General features: G+C 35.7%; 1 protein-coding gene across 28 annotated transcripts in view; it reads left to right on the forward strand.

The window, feature by feature from the left end:
- SCMH1 (Scm polycomb group protein homolog 1) overlaps nt 1–25,399 on the forward strand; it is a 179,607-nt gene that overhangs the window by 65,495 nt on the left and 88,713 nt on the right. For 10 of the 28 annotated variants that reach the window (XM_072723689.1, XM_072723690.1, XM_072723667.1 and 7 more), the window contains 2 exons: nt 2,043–2,113; nt 13,926–14,160. In XM_072723689.1, the coding sequence (XP_072579790.1) occupies nt 2,043–2,113; nt 13,926–14,160 (306 nt within the window). Of the gene's footprint in view, nt 1–967; nt 1,111–2,042; nt 2,114–13,925; nt 14,161–22,903; nt 22,950–25,399 lie in introns of all 28 variants that reach the window. The other 18 variants (XM_072723670.1, XM_072723669.1, XM_072723671.1 and 15 more) reach the window with 5 other exon arrangements.

Raw genomic sequence — 25,399 nt, forward strand, 5'->3', positions numbered from 1 at the left:
CATAAGCAGCAAAATTTAAGAAAAATACTAATCTAGGTATGGTTCAATTACAGTTGGTGAACTGCTTTTAACAAACAGATTCATTTTCATTCAGTTGGTAATAGGGTGTTCTCTAAATGGAGAAAGATGTGAGGTTTCTTGACTAACAAGGGACTGATTACCATAATTGATGTGTAATAGAGAACTATAATTAATACCTCAATATTTTGGTACCCCTGCTACTGCCATAATTTTTAAAACCAAAGTCTCTTGGGTGCTTGTGGTCAAAACTCAAGCTACTACAAGCAATTACCCAGGACTGACCAAACCTCTAGACCTGCACTGTCTGATACAGTAGCTGTTAACTAGATGTAGAAATTTAAATTAAATCAAATTAATTTAAATTTAAATTTCTCACTCACACATCTCAAGTGTTCAGTAGTTACCCGTGGCTTAGTGGCTGCCTTGCTGGACAACACAGACACAAAACATTTCTGTCATTACAGGAGGTTTTAGTGGACAGTGCTGCCATAGATGCTGAATTTGCAGGAGTTGCAGTTCACTCAAATCCCAGACTTTCTATGTGACTTAACCTTTATTTGTAAGAATGGGATAGTACTTTTTAATGTTTTCTTTTTCTAACAGCAAATAGTGATGAAGTATATTCATTCTTTGGTGTAGGGATATCTCAGCTAAGAGCAAACTCTTTATTACATTCTGATAAGCTCTTTAAATCTTGATTCCAAGAAATATCTATCCCATTTACCTTATGGACTCTGTATTCACGATAGTTAATCACTGGCCAGTTCATTAAGTGGTTCAGAACTGATTGTGATTTCTGGCCAAATCTATTTGGCTTGCTTAAGGATGATGGGAAAGGGACCAGTTTTAAAACAGAAGCTGTAAAGTCAATAGAGTATATAAAGTCTTGGCAACATCTTTGAAGTGATTTAGATTTCATCATTCAGTGAATCATTTTTATTCCCAGCATCTAGTGCTTTTTACATGGTCCAAAGTGGCCCTGTGCTACTCCACTGCAGAGGAAACATCAAGAAATGCTGGTTTGCTACAGTATTTTAGTTTGTGAGAGTCTCTGGGATCTTCCCTGCACCATCATGGGGTCACCTCTAGGTGGGTATTAGGGGGAGATTGGTAATTGATTTAACCTTTAATAAAGAACTTAGTCATCTTTTGTGATTTTATAAGATATATAAATATATATATTTTTATAAGATATATATAAGATTTTATAAGATATATATATATATATATATATATATTTAACAGCTTGTTCATTAAAATGTTTTCCCTGACCCCAGCAGTGTTACCTTGAAGACTTTCTCTAGCACAGTGTTCCTCAAACTTTGAGAGGCTCTGAAAGCCACTTTAAGAGGCTAAAAGATCCTGTAGACTCCCTAACTTATTCTTAGTTACTCTCATCATAAATGCTACCAAGGACCTACTTTTCTGTAAAGTACCAGATCTTTGTCATTTTGCACCTCAGCAGCACAGCTGTGGCAAGAATGGGAGTGGATTGGGGATGGGTAAGAGAGAGAGAGCAAGGATTCAAGTATAATCTCACTTATTCTGGCTTTTCATGCCATCAAACCATTTTACCCTGTTCTCTCCTTCATTCTTTCTGAGCTAAGATGATGGGATCCAACTGTATTGGGTGTTAAAAGCTTTCATTTGATGGTATTAAGGGATCTGTTCAGGAGTCAGGTGTTCAGAAAGATTCTCCTCACCCACACTCTATGTCTGCTGTTCTGCTGTCCACAAACTTCCTGGACATTTCTGTGAGATACTGATATATCTTGCTCTGGCATTTGGATCACTTTAAGGACTAACATGAAGAACATGTAAGGTCGTCTTCAGACTATGATGTTAAAACATTGACCTAAAATGATCCACTCTGGTCACCTAGATTTCTACCCCTAGATTTCTACTCTTGAGCCCAGTAGGGGAAAATAAGTTTTTTCTTAACCTAATGTTTAGTCTAGATTACAGCCCAAAAGAACTTTTTAGGAAGTTGACTGTGATAGAGATTTCTATTTCCTTTACAGGTCATTTTACCTGGGACAAATACCTAAAAGAAACATGTTCAGTCCCAGCGCCTGTCCATTGCTTCAAGCAGGTAATTGATTCTCAACATCTTTAGTAGGTGGGAGGCAAGTAGATTTGTTCTGGTCCTTAGGACAAGTAAAAAATGAGGTAGGAGTCCTTGGACTTCTCACCTGAAGGCTCTAGAGTAAACTTCTATGGTAAGAATACAGCTCAAGGCTCAAAACTCATGAGTTTTGGCAGCAGTCTCTCCAACTTCTTCCCAAATAATACCTTTTCTTTTCTTAACCCCTTTGAGAATATGTTTTACTACTAAGAACAATACCCAATTTTTATGATAGCTCTTAATTCAGACAGATAGGAAACAGAGTTATAGCCCCTTGACAGTTCTTGCAAGTGGAGCAGTATTCATTTCTCTTTGCACAACACCCCAGCCAGTCTTACCTTTCCATAAGAATAATGGCAAACATAATGGAGAGTATGTTAGGACCTTACTAAGGTCACTCTGAGCTTCCCACATAGGATTAAGTGTCCCACACAATGCATAGATAATGTTGACTGTATCAGAGCATGATAAGGCTGGTAAACAAAGAAGTGTACTGCTGCTAAACAGAGCTAAACATCAGGAAGCTATTTATACCTTCCTTTATTATCCAAGTGTTTATTTCCTCGAATTGTCAGCATTTCACTTTGAATTTTGTGTTCTAAATAAAAAATCTAGGACTTCTGCTCATTTTAAATAATAGGGACTATGGGGATCCCTGGGTGGCGCAGTGGTTTAGCGTCTGCCTTTGGCCCAGGGCGCGATCCTGGAGACCCGGGATCGAATCCCACATCGGGCTCCCGGTGCATGGAGCCTGCTTCTCCCTCTGCCTATGTCTCTGCCTCTCTCTCTCTCTCTCTCTCTGTGACTATCATAAATAAATAAAAATTTAAAAAAAAAATAAATAATAGGGACTAAAATCATAATACCACCTGAAATAATAATAATAAACGACAATATGTTAAACAGTGGTTTTCAAGTTACTGAATATTAGGCAGCCAAGCACAGTGATCTCTGAGGGATGAAAACAATGACTTGAGCCCCTTATGATTTCCCAGCTGTCTTAAGAGAATTTAGAGACAATGGCCCATTAAAGAGGAGCCCAGCGTGAGCCCAGTAGCTCTCTAATTTGAAGAAATGGAGCTGAGTGGGGAAACCGAGGTGGCTAGAATTTGGAGGACAGAGTGCCAAGAGCTGCACAGAAAGAAAACCACAGAGATCTGCAGAGAGCCCTATTTAGGTATTCAGCAGAGTGATGTTGTTCCATGTATGCAGATGAGGAAACTACCTGAAATCCAGGAAAAAAAAATCTGATAGGATTGGAAGGAATAGAGCCCCATACTCCCACAGGGCTGGGAATAATGACTGATTCTACCAGCCAGACTAGAAAATCGCATAATTCATGTGGGAAATAATTCAGTAATGGGAAATAATTAGCCTTAGAATGAGCACTTCTCTGGACCTGCCTAACAAATTATAAAAGCACGACTCAAGGGGATCCCTGGGTGGCTCAGCGGTTTAGTGCCACCTTCGGCCCAGGGCGTGATCCTGGAGTCCCGGGATCGAGTCCCACATCAGGCTCCCTGCATGGAGCCTGCTTCTCCCTCTGCCTGTGTCTTTGCCTCTCTCTCTCTCTCTCTGTATGTCTCTCATGAATAAATAAATAAAATCTTTAAAAAAAAAAAACACGACTCAAAATGATCAAACTATTTTCAGGTAACTTAAATGCACCTAAGAGCACAGCACAAGACAAAATGCAAAAATGAACAGTAACCAACAAGGAAAAAGTCAAAATGTCTGGCATCCAGTCAAAGATCACCAGGCACATAAAGAGGAAAACATAATCAGTCATGAGCAGAATAATCATCCAGTTGAAACAGACTCAGAACCTATATGGATCTTAGAATAGCAGGCAAAAACATTAAAACATTTCTTTTAATTCCATGTGTTTGAAAGCTAAGCAGAGACATGGATATAAAAAGACTCATATTGAACTACTATGTGCAAAATAAAAAATACTCTAGATGGGATTAATGGCAGAAGAAGAGATCAGTAAACTTGAAGACATAGCAGTAGAAGCTATCCAAAATGAAACACAGAGAAGAATCTTAAAAAGATGAAAAAGAACATCAGTGAGCCAAAGGATAACTTCCCTTTCCATGGAATAACTTCATAGACCATCTAATTAGAGTGCCTAAAGCAAAGGAGATGAGGGACAGAAAAAGTATCTGAAGATCTAATGGCTAAAAAATTTCCAAAATTGAGGAAAATGTAAATCCACAGATTGATAAGGCTCTAAGAATCCCCTCCCCCAAATAAAAGACAAGAAAACTACATAAACACATCATAAATGCTCAAAAGTTAGCAATAGAGAACATCTTAAAAGCAGCCAGAGAAAAAAGACACTACATACAGGGTAAGTAAGATGAGAACATTGTATTTTCTTGTTGGAAACGATGCAAAGAAGAAAGTTGAATAACATGTTGAAAGTACCAAAAGCAAAAACTGTCAACCTTGAATTCTATACCTAGTAAAAAGATCTTCCAAAAACAATACCAGGTGGAATTACAGATCTATAAAAAGGAGTAAAAGTCTCTGATAATTGTAATTACAACGGCAGATACGTAAGATTTTTCCTTATTATTTGAATCTCTACAAAAGATAATTGCGTAAACAATAATAATCATATTGTTATTGTAGAGGTGATAATAGGTGTATAAGTAAAATGTATAGCATAAATGCCCAAGAGAGGAGAAATCTTAAACATACTGTTAAGATTCTTGAAACAGTATGATATTATTTGAAGACAGACTGATAAGTTAAATATGTTAAATATAAATAGCAAAGCAATCACTAAAATAGTAGGAAATAAATAGCAGCTGGTAGACTTAAATCCAACCATTTCAGTAATCAAATTAATTATAATTGGTCTAAATGCCCATTTAAAAGGTTGAGATTATCACATTGAATTTTAAAAAAAGATCCAATTATATATTGCTTGCAAGAAATTATACTTTAAATATAAGGACATAAATAACTTAAAAAGTAAAAGGATGGAAAATGGTTAGCCACAATAAAACTAAAATGACTGTATTAATATCAAAGTATATTTCAGAGTAGAGAATACTGCCAGGGATTAAAAAAAAAAAAGGTGATTTCATCCTGAAAAGGGGACAGGCATTTTTACATGAAGCAAAAAAATGATAGAAATATAAGAAGAAATGAATACATCTAAATTTATTTATAGATAGAGTTCTAATACTCCCCTGTATGATTAAAGAACAAGTAGTAGGAAATCAACAAATGAATAGTAGGCATCAGCAACACTGTCAACCAGCCAGACCTAATGGACAGGTAGAGAGCACCCCCAGCAACAGAATGTACATTCTTTTCAAGTGCACACAATGTTTAACCAAGTTAGACCATATTCTGGACCATAAGGTAAGTTTTGATAAATTTAAAAGGATGTAAGTAATATAAAGTATATTCTCAGGTTACATTGAAGTTAAATTAAAAAATTAATGCAAAAGTTATCTGGAAAACCTCCAAATATATGGAAACTAAGTAACACATTTCTAAATACTCCTTGGGTATGGAAAAATTAAAAATGGGCATTAGAAAATATTTTCAGGGCAGCCCAGGTGGCCCAGCGGTTGGTTTAGCGCCGCCTTCAGCCCAGGGTGTGATCCTGGAGACCCGGGATTGAGTCCCACGTTGGGCTCCCTGCATGGAGCCTGCTTCTCCCTCTGCCTATGTCTCTGCCTCTCTCTCTTTCTGTGTCTCTCATGAATAAATAAATAAAATCTTTAAGAAAAAAAGAAAGAAAATATTTTCAACTAAATGGAAATGAACATTTCAAAATTGTGGATTGCTACTAAAGCAGTCCTTATAGTGCCGAACACTGATAAGAAAAAGAAGAGTTTCGTTTTCTGACCTCAGCTTTCATTTTAAATAATGAAGGGGAGAAATAAATCAAGTTAACTGCAAAGTAAGCATAGGAAAGGATATAATAAAGATCAGAGCATAAACCAATGATAGAAGAAACAAAAATAATAGAGAAAAATCATTGAAGTCAAAAGCTGATTCTTTGCAAAGATCAATAGAAATTATAAACCTCTAACTAGATTAATCAGTAATAAAATACAGATTACTAATGTCAGAACTGGAAGTGGTGACATCACTGTTGATTCTATGAATATTACAAGGATAATAAAGGATTATTATGAACAAATTTATACCTTTAAATTTGACAACTTAGTTGAAATGGATAATTTTCACGAATAACACAAATTACCAAAGTTCACTGAATAGCACTATTTCTGTTACAGAAGTTGAATTCGTAGTTAAGAAATTTCCCACAAAGAAAATTTCAGGCCTAGATGACTTCACTGGTGAATTGTTCCAAACATTTAAGGAAAAGGTAAACATATTCTACACAGACTCTTCCAAAAAGTTTAAGAAAAGGGAATACATCATTCCAGCTTATTCTATGAGGCGGGTATTAATGCTGATACCAGAATCAGGTAAAGATATGGAAAGAAAAGAACTACAAAGCAACATCCCATATGAAAATACATGTAAAAATTCTAAAGAAAATTCTAGGAAATTAATTCTAATGATATGTAATAATTTAACCATGACCAGGTGGAGCTTAATTCCAAGAATGCTAGGTTGATTAAACATTCAAAAGTCAATTGGTGGGACGTCTGGGTGGCTCAGTGGTTGAGAGTCTGCCTTCAGCCCAGGGCATGATCCTGGAGTCCTGGGATTGAGTCCTACATTGTGCTCCCTCCATGGAGCCTGCTTCTCTCTCTGCCTGTGCCTTTGGCTCTCTTTCTCTGTGTCTCTCATGAATAAATTAAATCTTTAAAAGCAAAAAACAAACAGACAAAAAAACCGAAAGTCAATCAGTGTTTCACCATATGAACACACTAATGAAGAAAAGGTCTGGTCCTCTCAATAGATGTAAAAAAAGCATTGACAAAGTCCACTGTCTATTACTAATAAAAACTTTCAACAAATAAGAAATAGAAGAGAATTTCCTAAATACTACACCCTAAAAGGCATCTATGTAAAACTTAAAGATATCATATTTATTGGTAAAAATTTAAATGCTTTGCCTTAATGTCAGGAACAAGACAAGGATGTCTGCTCTTGCCACTTCATTCAATATTGTACTGAGAATGTGACCAGGCAATAAAAAAAGAAAGAAAGAAAAAGGAAAGGAAGGGAGGCTGGAAGGGAAGGAAGAAAGAAAGGGGGATCCCTGGGTGGCGCAGCGGTTTGGCGCCTGCCTTTGGCCTAGGGCGCAATCCTGGAGACCCGGGATCGAATCCCACGTCGGGCTCCCGGTGCATGGAGCCTGCTTCTCCCTCTGCCTGTGTCTCTGCCTCTCTCTCTCTCTCTCTGTGACTATCATAAATAAATAAAAATTAAAAAAAAAAAGAAAGAAAGAAAGAAAGAAAGGGGTTCTGATTGAAAGATTAGAGCAACTACCAAGGAAAATATGTGGGTGGCAAATAAGTGTGTAAATTGATGGTTAACATTTTTTCATTAGGGAACTACAAAGTAAAATCATGATGAGAGGCACACCTGGGTGGCTCAGTGGTTGAGTGTCTGCCTTTGGCTCAGGTTGTGATCCCAGGGTTGTGATATCGAGTCCCACATCAGGCTCACTGAAGGGAGCCTGCTTCTCCCTCTGCCTGTGTCTCTGCCCCTCTCTGTGTGTCTCTGATGAATAAATAAATGAAAATCTTTTAAAAAATTATAATGAGATATCTCTATACATTTATTTAAATGCCTCTGATAAGAAGGACTGACCATAACCAATAGTGGCAAGGATGTGGAGTAAATGGAACTTTCATAAAGTACTGATGAAAACATAAAATTATTTAATTGCTTTAAAATGTAGTTTGCAAAAAACTTCAAACTACTGAGCCAAAAAAAAATCCACTAAATTAGGAATTGAATAATACATCTTTAACTTGAAAAAATGTTTATACCTCAGTACTATAGTTAAAAGTAACTCAATAGAAGACATAATAGAAAAGAAACTCTCATTTACAATAGCAGCATTTACAGTAGGTATATACATATAGATATATGTAATATAAAGTGTATTCTCAGGTTACATTGAAATTAAATAAAAAATTAATATGAAAAAGTTATCTGGAAAACTTCCAAATATATTACGTGTGTGTGTGTGTGTGTGTGTGTGTGTGTATGTGTATGAATAAGCTGATAAGCTGACAGATATGCAAAGCACCTTACCCTAAAGCATGATTCAGTAAAAAAATTGACTTTGACTTTTTCAAAATTAAGTACTTCTGCCCTTCAAAAGACACTGGTAAAAGAAGGAAATATAAGCCATAGTCTTGGAAAATATTGGCAAATCAGACAGCTGACAGCAATGCTCTCCAAAATAATCTATCAATTTGGTGTAATTCCTATCAAAATCCCAGGTAGCTACTTTCTAGAAATTGAGGTTATCCTAAAATTCTTAAAGAAACACAATGGAACCAAAATAGCCAAAACAATGTTGGAAATGGAGAACAAAATCACATTTCCTGATTTCAGAACTTACTATGAAGCTGCAATACTCAAGACATTGTGGTACTAGCATAAAGATAAACATATAAATCAATGAATTAGACTCAAGAGTCCAGAAATAAACTCATGCATTTATGTTCAATTGATTTTGGATGAGTATGCCAAGACAGTTCAGTGGTATTTTCAACAATTGGTGCAGGGACTACTGGATATGCACATACAAAAGAATGTAGTTGCACCCTACCTCCACATGATATACAAAAATTAACTCGAAGTAGATGATAGCCCTAAATGTAAGAGCTAAAACTGTAGAACCCTCAGAAGAAAATGTAGGAGTAAACTTCATGACCTTGGATTAGGCAGTGGTTTTTTAGATATGGCACCAAAAGCACAAACAACAAAAGATAGTTTATACTTCATAAAAATTAAAAGCTTTTGTGCTTCCAGGGACACTATCAAGAAAGTGAAAATATGACCCACAGAATGGGAAAATATTTGCAAATCATATCTGCTAAGGAACTTGTAAATTGAACATATGAAAAACTCTTAAAACTCAGTAGTTAAGACAACCTAATTTTTATTTATTTTTTTAAATTTTTATTTATTTATGATAGTCACACAGAGAGAGAGAGAGAGAGAGAGAGGCAGAGACATAGGCAGAGGGAGAAGCAGGCTCCATGCACTGGGAGCCCGACGTGGGACTCGATCCCGGGTCTCCAGGATCGCGCCCTGGGCCAAAGGCAGGCGCCAAACCACTGCGCCACCCAGGGATCCCAAGACAACCTAATTTTTAAATGGGCAAAGAATTTGAATAGATATTTCTCCAAATATACACAAGTGACCAATAAGCACATAACAGATGTTTAACATCGTTAATCTGTAGGGAAATGTAAATCAAAACTGCAGTGAGATACCACTTCACATCTACTAGGGTAGTTGAAATTAAAAAGGCAGACAATAGGGATGCCTAGGTGGCTTAGTGGTTGAGAGTCTGCCTTCGGCTCAGGATGTGATCCCAGAATCCCTCCATGGGGAGCCTGCTGCTCCTCTACCTATGTCTCTGCCTCTCTCTGTCTCTCATGAATAAATAAATAAAATCTTTTTAAAAAATAAAAAGGCTATGAAGAAATTGGAACCTTTGTATTACTGGTTAGATTGTAAAATGCAGTAGCCTCTTTAGAAAAGTTTAGAAGTTCCTCAAAATTTTAAACATAGAATTAGCACATGACCCAGGATTCTCACTGTTAGTTATACACAAGAGAAGGGAAAACATATGACCACATGAAACACACACAAATGGCATCATTATACATATATTGTATGTTATATAATATTGTACATGTTACGTACATTATACATAATAGCCAAAAAGAGGAAACAACTCAAATGTCTATCAACTGATAAATGGTTAAGCAAAATGTAGTATGTCCATACAATGGAATATTAGTCGTCAATAAAAATGAAGTACTGATAAATGCTACAACATAGATTAACCCTGAAAACATTATGCTAAGTAAAGAAAGGAACCACTCACATATAATATTAAATCTTCAGAATAGGCAAATCCATAGAAACAGACGATTAATGGTTTCTAGGGACTGAGATGAGGGCAGAATGGGGAGAGACTGCTAATAGGTATGGGAATTCTTTGGAGGGATGATGAAAATGTTCTAAATTTAGATGAAGTGATGTTTGCGCAACTCTGAATATACTAACAACCACCAAGTTATACACTGTAAAAAGGTTAATTTTCTGGTATGTGAGTTAAACAAATACATACCATATGATCCACCCGTTTCACTTTTAGATAGTTACCCAAGAGAAAAGAAAATATATTTCCATAAAGAGATTTACATATGGGTGTTCGTAGAAGATTTGTTAATAATCAAAAACTGGAAACACACCAAATGCTTATCAACATGTACTACTCAGAAATAAAAAGAAGTAAATTATTGATGCCTTCAACAATATGGATGAAATCAGAATAGTTTGTGGAGTGATAGTATTTACAAAAATCCTATAGCCAACATTACACTTGATGGTGAGAAACTAGAAGCTTTCCCACTAAGATCAGGAGCAAGACAAGGACGTCTCCTCTCACCTCTCCTTTTCAGTATCATAGTGGTAGTTTTAGATACTGCAAAAACACAAGAAAAGGAAATAAAAAAATATACAGATTGGCAAGGAAAAATTAAAACTCTTTGCAGATGACATAATTAAACCCTCCTAGAACTAATAAGCAGTTATAGCAAGTTTGCAAGATACAAGGTTAATATATATAAGTCAGTCATTTTGCTTTATACTGTAATGAACAAGTGGAATTTGCAATTAAAAACTCAATTCCATTTAGCACCTCCAAAAACGAAATATTTAGGTATATATCTAACAGGATATATGCAAGATTTATATGAGGAAAACTATAAAATTCTGGTGTTGAAATCAAAGAGCTAAAAACAGTTCATGTTCAAGAATAGGAAGACTTGGGGTTCTGGGGTAGCTCAGTGAGTTAAGCGGCCAACTCTTGATTTTGGCTCAAGTCATAATCTCAGGGTGTAGTGATTGAGCCTCACATCAGGCTTCGTGTGGCATCTGCTTGAGATTCTCTCTCCCTCTGCACTTCCTCCCACTTGCTTGCTCGCTCTCTCTTTCTCATAAATAAAGTAAATAAAACCTTAAAAAAAAAAAAAGACTCAATATTGTCAAGATGTCAGTTCTTCCCAGTGTGACCTATAGATTTGATGCAAGCCTAATCAAAATTACAGCGAGTTATTTTGTGGAAAATTGATTCTAAAGTTTATGTGGAGAGAGAAAATATCTGGAATAACCAACATAATATTGAAGGAAAACAAGTTGGAATACTGACATTATCCAACTTAAAGGCTCGTTGTAAATAAACAGGAGTCAAGACAGTGTGGTATTTGCAAAAGAAGAGCCAGATGTATCAGTGGAACAGAATAGAGAGTCAAGAAATAGTTCCATATAAGTAAAGACAACTGATCTTTGATAAAGAAGCAAAAGCAATACATTGGAGCTATGATAGTTTTTTCAATGAATAGCACTTAAACAACTGGACGGCCACATGCAAAAAAAAAAAAAAAAAAAGGAATCTAGATAGAAGCCTTACACCCTTACACCACAGCCTTACACCACAAAAATTAACTCAAAGCAGGCCAGAGACTAAATGTCTAACTCAAAACTATAAAACTCCTAGAAGATAACATAGGAGAAGAACAAGATGACTTTGGGTGTGGTAATGACTTTTTAGAAAGGCACTATCCATGAAAGAAATAATTGATAAGCTGGATTTCATTAGAATTAAAACCTTCTGCTCTAAGAATGACAGTGTCAGGAGAATAAGAAGTTAAGCCATAGACTCGTAGAAAATATTTGCAAAAGGCATATCTCATAAAGGAATGTTATCCAGAATATACAAAGAATGCTTAAAGTCTCAAAAAAAAAGAAAACAACTTGATTAAAAAATGGGCCAAAGATCTTAATAGATACCTCACCAAAGAAGACAGGCAGATGACAAAAAAGCATGTGAAAGATGTTCCACATCATGTATCCTCAGAGAAACAAACACAAAATAACAGTAGTGAGATACCACTACACACCTATTAGAATGGCCCAAATCCAGAACACTAACATCACTGAAAGCTGGTGAGGATGTGGGGCAAAAGGAACTCTTGTTCATTGTTAGTGGGAGTGCAAAATTACACAACCATTTTTGTAAGATAGGTTAGTGATTCCTTACAAAACTGAACATACTTTTACTAAATACAATCTAGCAATCATATTCCTTGGTATTTACCCAAAGGATTTTAAAATTTTTATCTGCACAAAAACCTGTGCATAGATGTTTATTGCACTTTTATTCATAACTGCCAAAACTTGGAAGCTACCCTTCAGTAGGTGAATGAAGAAACTGGTATAGCCAAACAATGGGATGTACTTCAGCCCTAAAAAGAAATAAGCTATTGATCCATGAACAGACATGGAGAAAACTTAACTGCATATTACTAAGGGAAAGAAGCCAGTCTGAAAAAGCATGCTGTACAATTCCACCTATGTGACGTTCTGGAAAAGACAAAACTATTGAGACCCTAAAAAGATCAGTGTTTGCCAGTGGTTGAGTGGGTGAGGGATAAATAGGCAGAGCACAGAGGATTTTTTAGGCATTTAAACTATTTTGTATGATCCTATAATCACAAATAAATGTCATTATACATTTGACCAAACATACAGAATGTACAATACCAAGAGAGAACCCTAACATAAACTAGGGACTTTGGGTAATTATCATTGTAACAAATGTACTGCTGTGGCGGGGGATGATAACGGGAGACTATGCATGTGTAGGGCCAGGGTGTGTATGGGAGATCTCTTCACCTTTCTGTCAGTTTTCTTCTGAACCTAAAACTGCTCTAAAAAATAAAGTCTTTTAAAACATAAAATGAATTGTTGATATATTCAGCAATATGGATATCAGAATAATTATGTTGAGTGAAAGAAGCTAGACACACACAGAAAGAATATATTCTCTATGATTCCTCTTAAGACTATAAAATGCAAACCAGTCAATCTACAGTGATAGAAAGTGACAGGAGTCTGGGTAGGGCTAGACAGGGATTATAAAGGGACATGAAAAACCTTGGGAGTGTGTCCATTTTCATTATCTTGATTGTGGTGATGGCTTCAAGGGTGTATGTGATATATATGGTGTCATGGGTGTCTACATATGTCCAGATTTAACAAAGTGTATAGTTTATGGTATGTCAATTATAATTAAAATTGTTTTAAAATATGAATTGATTTTATAAGTTAGTGTCAAGAGAAGAAAAATATTAACCCCCAATAATCTGTGTGGTGAGTATACAAACCAATACACTGAAATGCTCCATTAAGAGACACTAAGGATATGAGATTTTAATAGGATGATTTCTGAGAAGAAAATTTTATGACTACCTGGAGAGTTAAGATGCTGGAGAAGATAGGATGAGAAAGCATTTAAATCAGGACCATTTGAGACACTGCTGTGCTTTTCTTACTAGTGAGAGTCAGTATTTGATGCTTCTTTGGAAAGTAATTTTTTTCCCCTTCATCTTACCTTCTAGTCTTTCTTTTACATGAAACCCTTCCTAAGGATTAGGGAATAGTTCAAGGCAGTTGACTCAGGCCAGCTCTAACCAATTTCAGTCCAAAACATAAATTGTCAGGTTCCATCTCGTAACATCCTTACTGAAAATGCCATTTACTCTTAGTCTTCCTAATCCCCATGGCTTGTTTTTCTCAGTCCTACACACCTCCAAGCAACGAGTTCAAGATCAGCATGAAATTGGAAGCACAGGACCCCAGGAACACCACATCCACGTGTATTGCCACAGTAGTTGGACTGACAGGTGCCCGCCTCCGCCTTCGCCTTGATGGTAGCGACAACAAGAATGACTTCTGGCGGCTGGTTGACTCAGCTGAAATCCAGCCTATTGGGAACTGTGAGAAGAATGGGGGTATGCTGCAGCCCCCTCTGGGTGAGTAAATAGACCCAAGCTCTCCTTAGCCAATTAGTTATCTTCCAAAATTGTACATCCTATTATGGGAAAGCCTAGGATCCCCCACCTATTCCTTCTTTCTCATATGACCAAAAGAAAAGGCCCACCCAAAATGAAATGAGTTGTAAAATCTGGACATATTCTTCTCTACATTAGCTTATGATATCCAAACTTCGCTTAAGCTGTCCTTTTTCCAACTAGAAACCACACCTTCCATCCTTCTTTGTCAGTTCCTATTTACCCTCAGAGACAGAATGGAAGGAGGTCTTATCATTTAACCTGCCTCAGAAAACCACAGAGCTTTTGCCAAATCCTACAGTGATTATAAGAGGTGAGAGAAAATTTCCCAGTAAAATGATGACTGTTATTGGGGTTCCTTCTTTCCTTTCCCCTAAATTCTCACTTGGTCCTTGTCATATTCTCACTTTGAATTAATTTGTATTATTTTACTTAAACTAATAACCCCACTAGATTTTACCTTTTTTTCTCCTCAGTATATCGAAGTGATTTAGCCCATCTTATCAATTACTATCAATCACTGTTGGAGTGAGTCTCAACAGAGAAGAGAGAGAGAGAGATGGGTGATGAGCTATGGGCTATGTTCCCCTCAGAAGGTTGTAGTAAATTGAGCATTAGGAGACAGCTGTCATTTGCAGGAGACCACAGGTAGTTACTGAATATTATCCCCCATTAAAAAAAATATATTTGTAATATAAAATTCCAAACATAAAAGTAGAGTAGCGCAGTGAATGCCCATATATTCTTTATCCTTGATAATTATCAGTACATAATCAATCTTGTTTTATTTGTACCTGCACATACTCCCTGCCCCCTCCTGCCCAATTGCCCAAACATCATATCATTCTGTCATTAAATATTTAGTAACTCTGTCTCATAGATAATATTTTTAAAATGTAATCATAATGACATCATATGTAAATAAACTAATGATAATTTCTTAATAACCACAAATATTTACTCAGTGTTTAAATTTTACCTGTTGTCTGTCTGTCTGTCTCTCCTTCTTTCTCTCTCTCTCTTAAGTTTCTTTGAATCAGGATTCAAATAAGATCCACATATTGTAGTTGGTTGATATGTCCTTTAAGTCTCTTTTAATCCATGAGTTCTCCTTCTCTCTTAATTTTTTCTCACAATTTACATGTTAAAGAACCTAAATAATTTGTCTTTGATATCTCTCACAATTAGATTTTGCTGATTATATCTCTGTGGTATCATTTGACATGTTTCTCTGTTCTCTCTTTCCTAGAAATTGGCAGCTAGATCTAGAGGATGGATCAGGTTCAGGTTTAATTTTTTCATAAGAATATTTCATAGGTGGTGGTGGAGTTTATTTCTAATAAGAAACATATATGGTCTTGTTATCTTTCATTTTATAATGTAGCAGCCACTACTACTTGTGGTCTGGATCAAGGGTTGACACATTTTCTTAGAGGGTTAGACAGCAAAACTTTCAGGCCTACTGGCCATACATTTCTCTGTTGGCAACTAGTCACCTTTGTCATTGTAGCTATAGACAATACACAAACAAATGAGCAAGGCTGTATTCCAACAAAATCTTGTATTTACAAAAACAGATTACCAGCCTTCTGGCTATAATTTGCTGACCCCTGATTTAGATCAATCAATTCATTATGGTTGCAAAATGGGGAATTTTAGTCTTATAATTCCATCCACATAAATTAAATGGAATATGTCTATTAAACTTACATCATTTATTTGGATATTATGAGGATATCATTCATGGAAGAAAGCTTAAATGCTTGATTCTTTTCTTTACCAATATTCAAAATAATGAATTGGCTTAATACCATCCTCCAAAAATATTTATGGACAGTTTTTTTGTTACTGTTTAGTATCATAAATCCAAGAATTAATACATATTTGATGTTTTATTACATTACACTAATTATTCTTATTGATTCTTGATTTGTCCCATCATTGGCTGTATAGGAGCGTCATCAAATGGTCTCCTGACTCTTTATTGCTTGATAGCTCTCTTGGATTTTTAAAATTTCAAAATGTTCCAGGCTCATCTTCTATATTATCTACCCCCAATATGGAGTCAGTTATCTTTTAAGTGCCTGGGTTCCTTTTAGTGGGAAATGATATTTAGAGACTATAATCTGAACGCTAGAGTGCTCACCTCTACTGGGTTAATTCATTCTTTCTGCATCTTTTTGGCATAGATAGGAACTGCCTTATTATTAGTAGTAAAGATAAAATCATTAGTTCATAATTGATACATCCTGCCAAAATTCAGGACAAATGGTGTTTTTATTTACTTTGTCTTTACTGTCTTAAGTCTGTCTCTCCTCTATATCACAACAAAACCCTAGTTTTCCATGTCATTAACAAAATAACCCATTTGTTTTATCCTACAGTATACATACAAGAGTCTCAGAATAATAATACAAACACTTACCACTATAATCATTACTGACAGTATTTGAGTTATTTGCATTTCTTTTTTCTTACCCTCAGGTGAAGTATAGTCAATAATACATTATAAGGTTGTTTGGATTGGTTTCTATCTGGGTGGCAGTGCCACCAACTTGATATAAACTTAGGTTCGTTTATTGCATGTTTTAAGATTTATTTATTTATTTTAGAGAGAGAGAGAGAGCATGTGAGTGGGGGAAGGGACAGAGGGAGAGAATCCTCAAGCAGACTCCCTGCTGAGCATAGAGCCCAATGTGAAGCTCAATCCCACGACCCTAAGATCACAGTCTGAGCCAAAATCAGGAGTCAAACACAACTAACTGAGCCACCCAAGAGCCCCTGTATTTTTTATTTATTTATTTATTTTAAATATTTTATTTATTTATTCATGAGAGACAGAGGGGCAGAGACACAGGCAGAGGGAGAAGCAGGCTCCGTGCAGGGAGCCCAACGCAGGACTCGATCCCGGGACTCCAGGATCACGCCCTGGGCCGAAGGCAGGTGCTAAATCGCTGAGCCACCCAGGGATCCCTGCTTGTATTTTTAAAAAATTATTAGAGATTGCTTTTAAGAAATGTTCCTTTATAAATATATATGTGGAATACATCATTTTTTATACACATCATTCTTAAAGTCAAATCCATAAAACAAAGTATGTTCAGAGAAATCCCCTTCACCTTATTCCTTTCTTCTACCATAGGCAGCCACTTTCTTTTAATTTTATAGTTTATACTCCATTTATTAAAAATACAAATATATTTGTGTGTGTGTCTGTGTGTGTACATATTTACATATATATTTCCCACTTAAATACAAATGACAGCATACTATACATACTGTCTTAACCTTGTTTTCTTCTATTTAATGAAATATCTTAAAGATGACTTCTTAGTAGTATGGAAATATTTCTCATTCCTGCATAGCACTGTATAATGCTCAATCTGCTCTATGAATTGCGATTTAGAAACATCTTGATAGGCTATTAAAAATACAGTTGACCCTTGAACAACATAGGTTTGAACTGCACAGTTCCATTTTATACATAGATTTATTTCGATAAGTACATCTTTACATTAAGTTTTTTTTTATCATTAAGGTTTTAACTACTAAAGCTCAGTCGTTACGTTTTAGGGGAGTCAGATGTTACACATGATTTTTTAGTGCATGGGTTTCAGGGAGGGTCAGCATCCCTAACCCCCAATTCATTCAAGGATCAACTAATAAGCTCCCGAGGATAATGGTGATGATTTAAATCACAATCTTTTGATAAATTCTCTAGAAATAAACAGATCAAAAAGGAAACCAAACCAACGCACCCATAATTCATGTTTAAATATTACTGGGAGTCAAAAATACCACAGATTTCAATTACATGTTGTCTACTTGTTCAGATATAAAGGTCTGAAACCATTAGAGCTAGTTCCTAACTCAGGAACTATACCAGAATAATAGTTTTATGTGGGTAGAAATTGCATTTAAACAGGGGAGGGCAATGGGGGCCTAACACAATCAAAATCACCTCCAGGAAAAGATAATCCAATTTAGAGTGGGAAATACTGAGAACAGAGCTAAGACCTACTTGATTAGAGCATTGACTACTGAGGAATCCAAAAGAAGAGAGTAAATTGAAAGTGTGAGAGACTAGGGAGAGCACTCTTGAGAAGATAACTGTCTTTGGGGAAGGGTAGATCTATGTTAAAGGAGAAAAAGGAAGCAGGGGTTGTAATTCAGAATTATACAGAAACAGAAGAGAATCATAAAGTCAAAAGGCACACCAGTCTTCCCATCCTATCCCAACAGGCTCATCTACTAAAGAAACTGCATTTCACTATGTCAACAGAAAATTCATAACCCGAGATCCCTGCCAAAATAAAACCTCCTGTTTTTGCTGGTCCAGGAAAATATAAGACATTTCAAATTATTAAGAAACAGCAGTCAACATCTGTTAAAAGGTTCTATATGATGAAAAACCAAAGATGAGGATAAAACCATTTTTACTACTGAAAATTCTGCCAAAATCAATGACTAACCAGAAGAAAACTCTTGCACAACAACCCAATTTGAATTAAATAAGTATTGACAGGTATGAAGAAAGCACCATGAATCATAAATTCTAAAAGTCAGACTAGAAATGTACAATATACGGGAAGATGTGAAAATAGAATTGTCCAAGCTCAAGAAAAAAATTAAAGACAAAATAATCTCAATTGCAGACTCAATTCTAGGATGCCCAATGGACAGTAGATGTAACTGAAAATATAGTAAGGGACATTGAGAAGAGAAATAAAAACAACCAAGAGAATAAAAATAAATATTAGGAAAGGTTTAAAAGTTATCAGAAAGGAGCTGTTAGATATAGAACATAGTCAACAAAGATTCAGTGCATATATGTGAATGTATATATGCATGTATAATTAGAGCCTCTGAAGAAGACGAACTAAACCATGAAACAACTAATACTTATAAGAAAATTTTCCAAAAATTAAAGGAGACTTAAAATGAGGCTACTGCAACTAAGGACCTGATTTTTTTTTTTTTTTTTAAAGAAGCACCTGGATTTTTAATTTTGTTTAATTGCAATTTAAAGTTAAAAAGCCTATGTGACTGGTGGCTACTCTACTGGACAGTGCTGTTCTAGGTAATAGAGAAGTAGGAAAACATCCAGATTCTTTTTATGAGGCAGGTAGAATTTTGATACCCAAGCATAATTTAAATTACACACACACACACACACACGTATATGTACAATTCCTCGTATGAATATCTTTATAAAAGTCTTAAATATTAGGAATTAGAATTCATCATATTTAAAAAACAATTTATCAAATCAAAGTAGTGGTTTTTTTCTGGGAATGAAAGAAGATTTAACTTTAGAGAAATCATTAGTGAAATTCACCACATTAAGATAGCTAAGCAAGAAAGTCATCTGACCTTTAACAGAAATTAGCATACTACCTAGGATTCATATTTCCTGTTTTCACAACTTCTTACAAAGCAGCAGTGCCCAAGATATGTGGGACTGTTATAAAGATAGACTTACAGATCAGTGGATTAGGTTTGAGTGTCCAGAATTAAACTCATACATTTATGCTCAGTTGATTTTCAACAACGGTACCACGACAGTTCAGTGGATTTTCAGTAACTGGTGCAGAGCCAACTGGATATATACATAACAAAAAAAATGAAGCTGGACCATATATATAAAATTAATTCCAAGTGGATGATAGTCCTAAATGTAGGAGCTCAAACTATAAAACTCGTAGGAGAAAATACAGGGGAAAAGCTTCATGATATTGGAATTGGCAGTGATTCCTTGGAAATGACACCAAAAGCACAGGCAACAAAAAGAAAAAAAATAGTTAAATTGGACTACATCAAATTAAAATCTTTTTCATCAGTGGACAATATCAACAAAGTGAAAAAGGAACTCACAGAATAAGAGAAAATATTTGCAAATCATGTATCAGATAAGAGGTTAATATCCAGAATATTAAAAAACAAAACCAAAAAGACCATCCTTCAACTCAACAACAAAAGCAAACAACCTGATTTAAAAATGAGCAAAGGACTTGAATAGACATTTCTCTAAAGATATACAAATGATCAATAAGCACATGAAGAGATCTCAGCGTCACTAATCATTAGGAAAATACAAATCAAAACTACACTGATACTCTATTTCATACCCATTGAGATGGCTATTATCAAATAAATAGAAAACAAGAAGTATTGGTGAGGATATAGAGAAATTGGAATCTTTGCGCACTATTGATGGGAATATAAAATAGTGCAGCCACTATGGAAAGCAATATGGCATTTCTTCAAAAAATGAAATACAGAATTACCATGTAATTCAGTGTTTCCACTTCTAGGTATATAGACAAAACAAAAGTAGGGACTCAAGCAGATATTTGTACACCTATATTTAGAAGCATTATTCACAATAGCCAAAATATCAAAGCAACTCAAGTGTCTATCAGTGGAAGAATGGTTAAACAAAATGTGTCATATGCATACAATGGAATATTATTGAAGCTTAAAAAGGAAAGAGATTCTGACCCATGCTACAATGTAGATGAGTTTGGAGGAAGACATTATGCTAAGTGAAATAAGCCAGTCACAAAAGGACAAACATTGTATGATCCCACTTATACAAGATACCTAATTAAGGCAAATTCATAGAGAAAATAGAATGCTGGTTGCCAGGAGCTGGTAGTGTAGGAGGAATGGCAAATTATTCTGTAATGGGTACGGAGTTCACTTGGGGAAGATGAAAAAGTTCTGGAGATGGATGGTGGTGATAGTTGTACAACAATGTGAATGTCCTTGATGCCACTCTTGAGAAAGGGAAATATATATACACACATGTACATCTTATACATGAAATTATATATTTTGCATACATACTTTTATAAGAAGAAACATAGGAATGTTAAGTCAGAAAATAAAGAAAAGATCACCTATTGGGAGTGTCTGGGAATAGGGTCGAAAGTATAGCAATGAGAGTGAGACTTTTCTAAGAATACTCTTTTTATAGTCTCTTGACTTTTGTGTTATATAAATATTTTACTCAAAAAACAAAATTAAACCAGAAACAAGAACAAATCATAACCTAAAATTGATTACAAACAGAAACAAACTGAGCTGTGTATCAAATGGATATTATAACAACATTGAAGAAAGAATTAATTCCAGTACCTTGAAAACAGAACCTTCACAGTATACCCTTAAGGGAATATATTTCAAAGAAAAAATAGAAACTTCAGATAAATTCTGATGTTTTCTTAATGTTAGTGGGTTATCCTTAATAATCTGAAGTGATTGTGCATGCATTGAAGATAGAGCAAATGAGTAAATAAGATACAAATGAGAGATGTGGAAGATGAAGAACCCTGTAGTATAGAATTTGAAATTGGAGGTATCTATATGAACTCCTAAACTTAAAAAATGTATATAACTTTATATATAGTTGTATTATAATTTTATAAGTTCTGTTCATTTAAAAGGTCTAGAAGTAATGACACCTCAGTAGCAATGTGGTTTCTAAATCCCATTCTTCACTAGATGGAATCATGGCTCCTTGGAGGAATGACTTATTCCAAGGCTGAGCAGAAGAGAAAATGTAAGATGAATTTGGAACATTCTATTATGCCAGAAAGAAAAGAAGTCTCAAAGAATAATGAGGACATAGCAGAAAGACACAGGAGCCAGCTTGAAGGAGCTCTGACCAGCCAAAATTGGAACAATATGAATATCAGAAAGAATAATGAAAACGAAAGAACAGTGGTATTGACATCCATGGGTCCCTAGTGTAGACACAAAAAATTTTAGAGTTTCAGGAAAAGGTCTAATTACAGAATGCCAGCTAATAAATATAGAAAGAATGATAGAAAATTACCATTTTGCAACCACCATTTTAATTGATTCAGGTGAGGATAATCAATGAATGCTAAAAGCATTGAGTAAGAAAAGCTTACCAGAGAATAGGATATTCACATAGTCTCACTGTTTTTCTACCACTGATTACCTATTAATTACAAAGAGAAGTTATAATGAAGAAATCTGTCAGTCACTCCTTAACAAGTGATCAAATTTAGTATCATCAATAATTAGACATACTGACATTATGTGCTTCTTAAAGTAATGAAGTGAGAAGTATTCAATATCACATGTGTTTTTGTCAGAACTGTTTAGTATGAATGTAAACATAAGGAAACAATCAGAAAAAAATCTGAGTTGTGGGATACTCTGTTAAACAGCTAACCCACGGTCTTCAAAAATATCAGTTTCATGAAAAAAACAAAAGCCAACAGGACTGCTGTAGATTAAAGGAGACTAAAGGAACATGACAGCCAAATGCAAAATGTAATTTTTGATCAATTCTTGTATTTAAAAAAATTAAACAGCCATAAAGGACATTTTGGAGAGAATTGAGGATATTTTTAATGAAATTTCTTGGGTATGACAATATTACAGTTTTAAAGGAGAATGTCCTTGTTCTGAGGACAAATGTACTGGTGTATTTAGAAGTGAAGTGTCACTATGTCTCTGACTTTCTCATAGTTCAGAGGACAAAGTATGTAGATAGATGGAAAACAAATATGGTGAAATGTTATTAGTTGTTGAATCTAGGTGAAGGGTACATAGTTCATGTACTGTTTTTGCTACTTTTCTCTAGGTTTAATATTTTTCAAAATAAAAAGTTTAAATAAATTATGTATGTAATTATACATATATATGTGTGTGTGTTCATGTTCCCCAGGCCTCCTCTGGACCTCTCCCCAGAGTTGCTGAATCAGAATCTCTAGGTAATGGGGCTTGGGATTCTGCATGGTAAAATGACTCTCCCGAGACTCTTAACAAAATTGGTCTATATTTGGGAAACATTGCTCTAGAAGAGCTTTCTTCTCTTGTAAAATCTTGTATGATTTATATGTGTATGTATGTGTGTTCTGTTCACAAAAGGAAGATTCATACTCCCTTACGGAGTCCTCCAGGGGAAAAGGTGGAAAGGTAGAATGACCCTCAGGTGACATTATTAGCTCAATGCTGCCAACCTTTTCCTCACACTCCTTTGTTTTACTGACCTATTCTGACTGTGATTATTTCTTCTAAACAAGACTGTTTGGATCACTGGTTCTCAAACTTGGCTGCCAGTTAGAATCACCCAGAGAGCTCGTAAAACTTTCAGTGCCTAGGCATTACCTCAGATCAGTTAAATCAGAATTTCTGATTCTGGGTGGAACCAGTGTATTCTTTAATGCTCCCCCAGGGGATTCCAGTGTCCACATTTGAGAGTCCCTGGTCTATAACAGAGGCTGGCTTCTGGTGAGGCTTCCCCACCCTGCCCCCAGTGAAATGTGTCAGAATCCCAGTACCAAGGGCCTAGTCAGTAAGCTGTCACATGCTCTGGGGTATATGTGGTACCTTGACTTGAAAGGAACTCTTTGTATATTTCTGTCCCTGACCAGTCTTTTCATTTGCTAAGTAACCTCCAGGGCCTGTCAATAGAAAAGGGGTTTTAAAAAGATACACATCTTTTTTTGTAATCACAGAATTTGAACTCTTTACAAAACTCTTTACCCCCTGTGGGGGTAGAAATAGCCCAAAACTTTGGAAGTTTATTTAACCATGTTGTCTTAAATGCTTATTTTACAAAGACAATTTAAAAAATATTCACTAAACTCCCTCTTCTTTACAGCAAGGACCCTGCCAGACCCATGTATATACCTATCTCAAGATTAGTCACAACCAATTAAATTAATTAAATTAATCTGAGTTAACTTGTGTTTGAGAGTATATTTGGGAGTGTAACAGCAATATAGGGATGGAATCCTATCAGAGCTAAAAGGAATCCAGTCTTCCCTGATAGTCCTGCTGGATCACTTCTTCCTCAGGGAAGACACCCTGTGTGTTCAGCACCTCTCTGTCAGTTTCATTTCTCCTTTCTTTCATGTGTATGGTAAAATTGAGATAGTCTACTCAACCTCGGTTTGGAAGCATAGCTTTATTTAGTTCAGTGTCGTCATCTGACAAATACAGAAACAAGGAAAGGGAAATAAGTTGTTCAGGGCCGTACAGTGAGTGGCATGTTTCTGTACATGAATTTGTAGACGTGTATGTATGTAAAGCTCCTGTGGGAGAAGAGAATGAGTTGAGCATCATTTTGACGGGGATAAAGTCTAATAACTTCACAAAGCTTGGAATTATTAGATGGGACAATGGCCTGGTAGAGAGTGGAGCCCATACCCAAGTGGTTCTGCTGAGTGTGAGTGCTGTTCTGGCACTCGCCACCAGAGGGCATGAACCATGACTAAATTATAGACCTGCTGATCTGTGTCGAAGTCCAGAGCTTCCTCAGGTCAAAGTTTGTTTAAACAGCTGGATCCTAACTCACTCAGTGTCCCATCGTCTTGGGAATATCTAGAAGCTCTTTATAACTGGTTCTTTATAAATATTTTTTAAAAGAAATCCTAGGTAAACAAACACAGAACACTTGTAGCATGCCTGGGTTTAGAATTAAAGAGACCTGGCTTTATCATATTAGCTCAGCCACTTAGAAGTTTAGTTATGTGGCCATTGATAAGTTGCTCGTCCTTGACTTTTAACCTTGAACTTCAGTTGCCTCATCTGCTAGATCATTCATAAACTCTGCCGTACCGGGGTTTAGTGAATATTAAATGGAATAACAAAGTATCCATCAATTCTTGATAACCTTTTTACTAAATGGACATTTTTCCTTTGTTCAGTAAGACTCTCATGGAGTTTATATTCTAGTTGGAAAATGCATACACATTACAATGAAAAAAGAAAGGAAATTCAGACAACAGTGAGGGCTAAGGATAAATAAAAGGGAGCAGGATTTAGAAGGCTATTCTAGGGAAAATGGTCTAAGAATGCCTCTCTGAGGAGATGATATTTCAGCCAAGAACTAACAAAGATTTGAGAAAAGGGAGGGTGTTTGTGGCAGAGGGACATAGCTTGGAGTGTCTGAGGAACAGAAAGATCAGTGAACGGGGTGCAGAGGAGTGTCAGGAGATGAATTATGAGAAGTAAGCAAGTTCCAGACCATGTAAGCCTTGTTAACATACCTGAAGACCGTAGATTTATTTAATGGGATGTAAGCGTAGCAGTGATATGATCTGATTGATAGTTTTTTTTTTTTAATACAAACATACCATAGAGAGGCAAAAGTAGAGGCAGAGAATCCAGCTAGAAAGTTGTTAGAGCATTTTAGGTACAGTGAGATCAGAGGTGG

Source organism: Vulpes vulpes, chromosome 10, assembly GCF_048418805.1.
Source record: "Vulpes vulpes isolate BD-2025 chromosome 10, VulVul3, whole genome shotgun sequence".
Lineage (NCBI taxonomy): Eukaryota > Metazoa > Chordata > Mammalia > Carnivora > Canidae > Vulpes > Vulpes vulpes.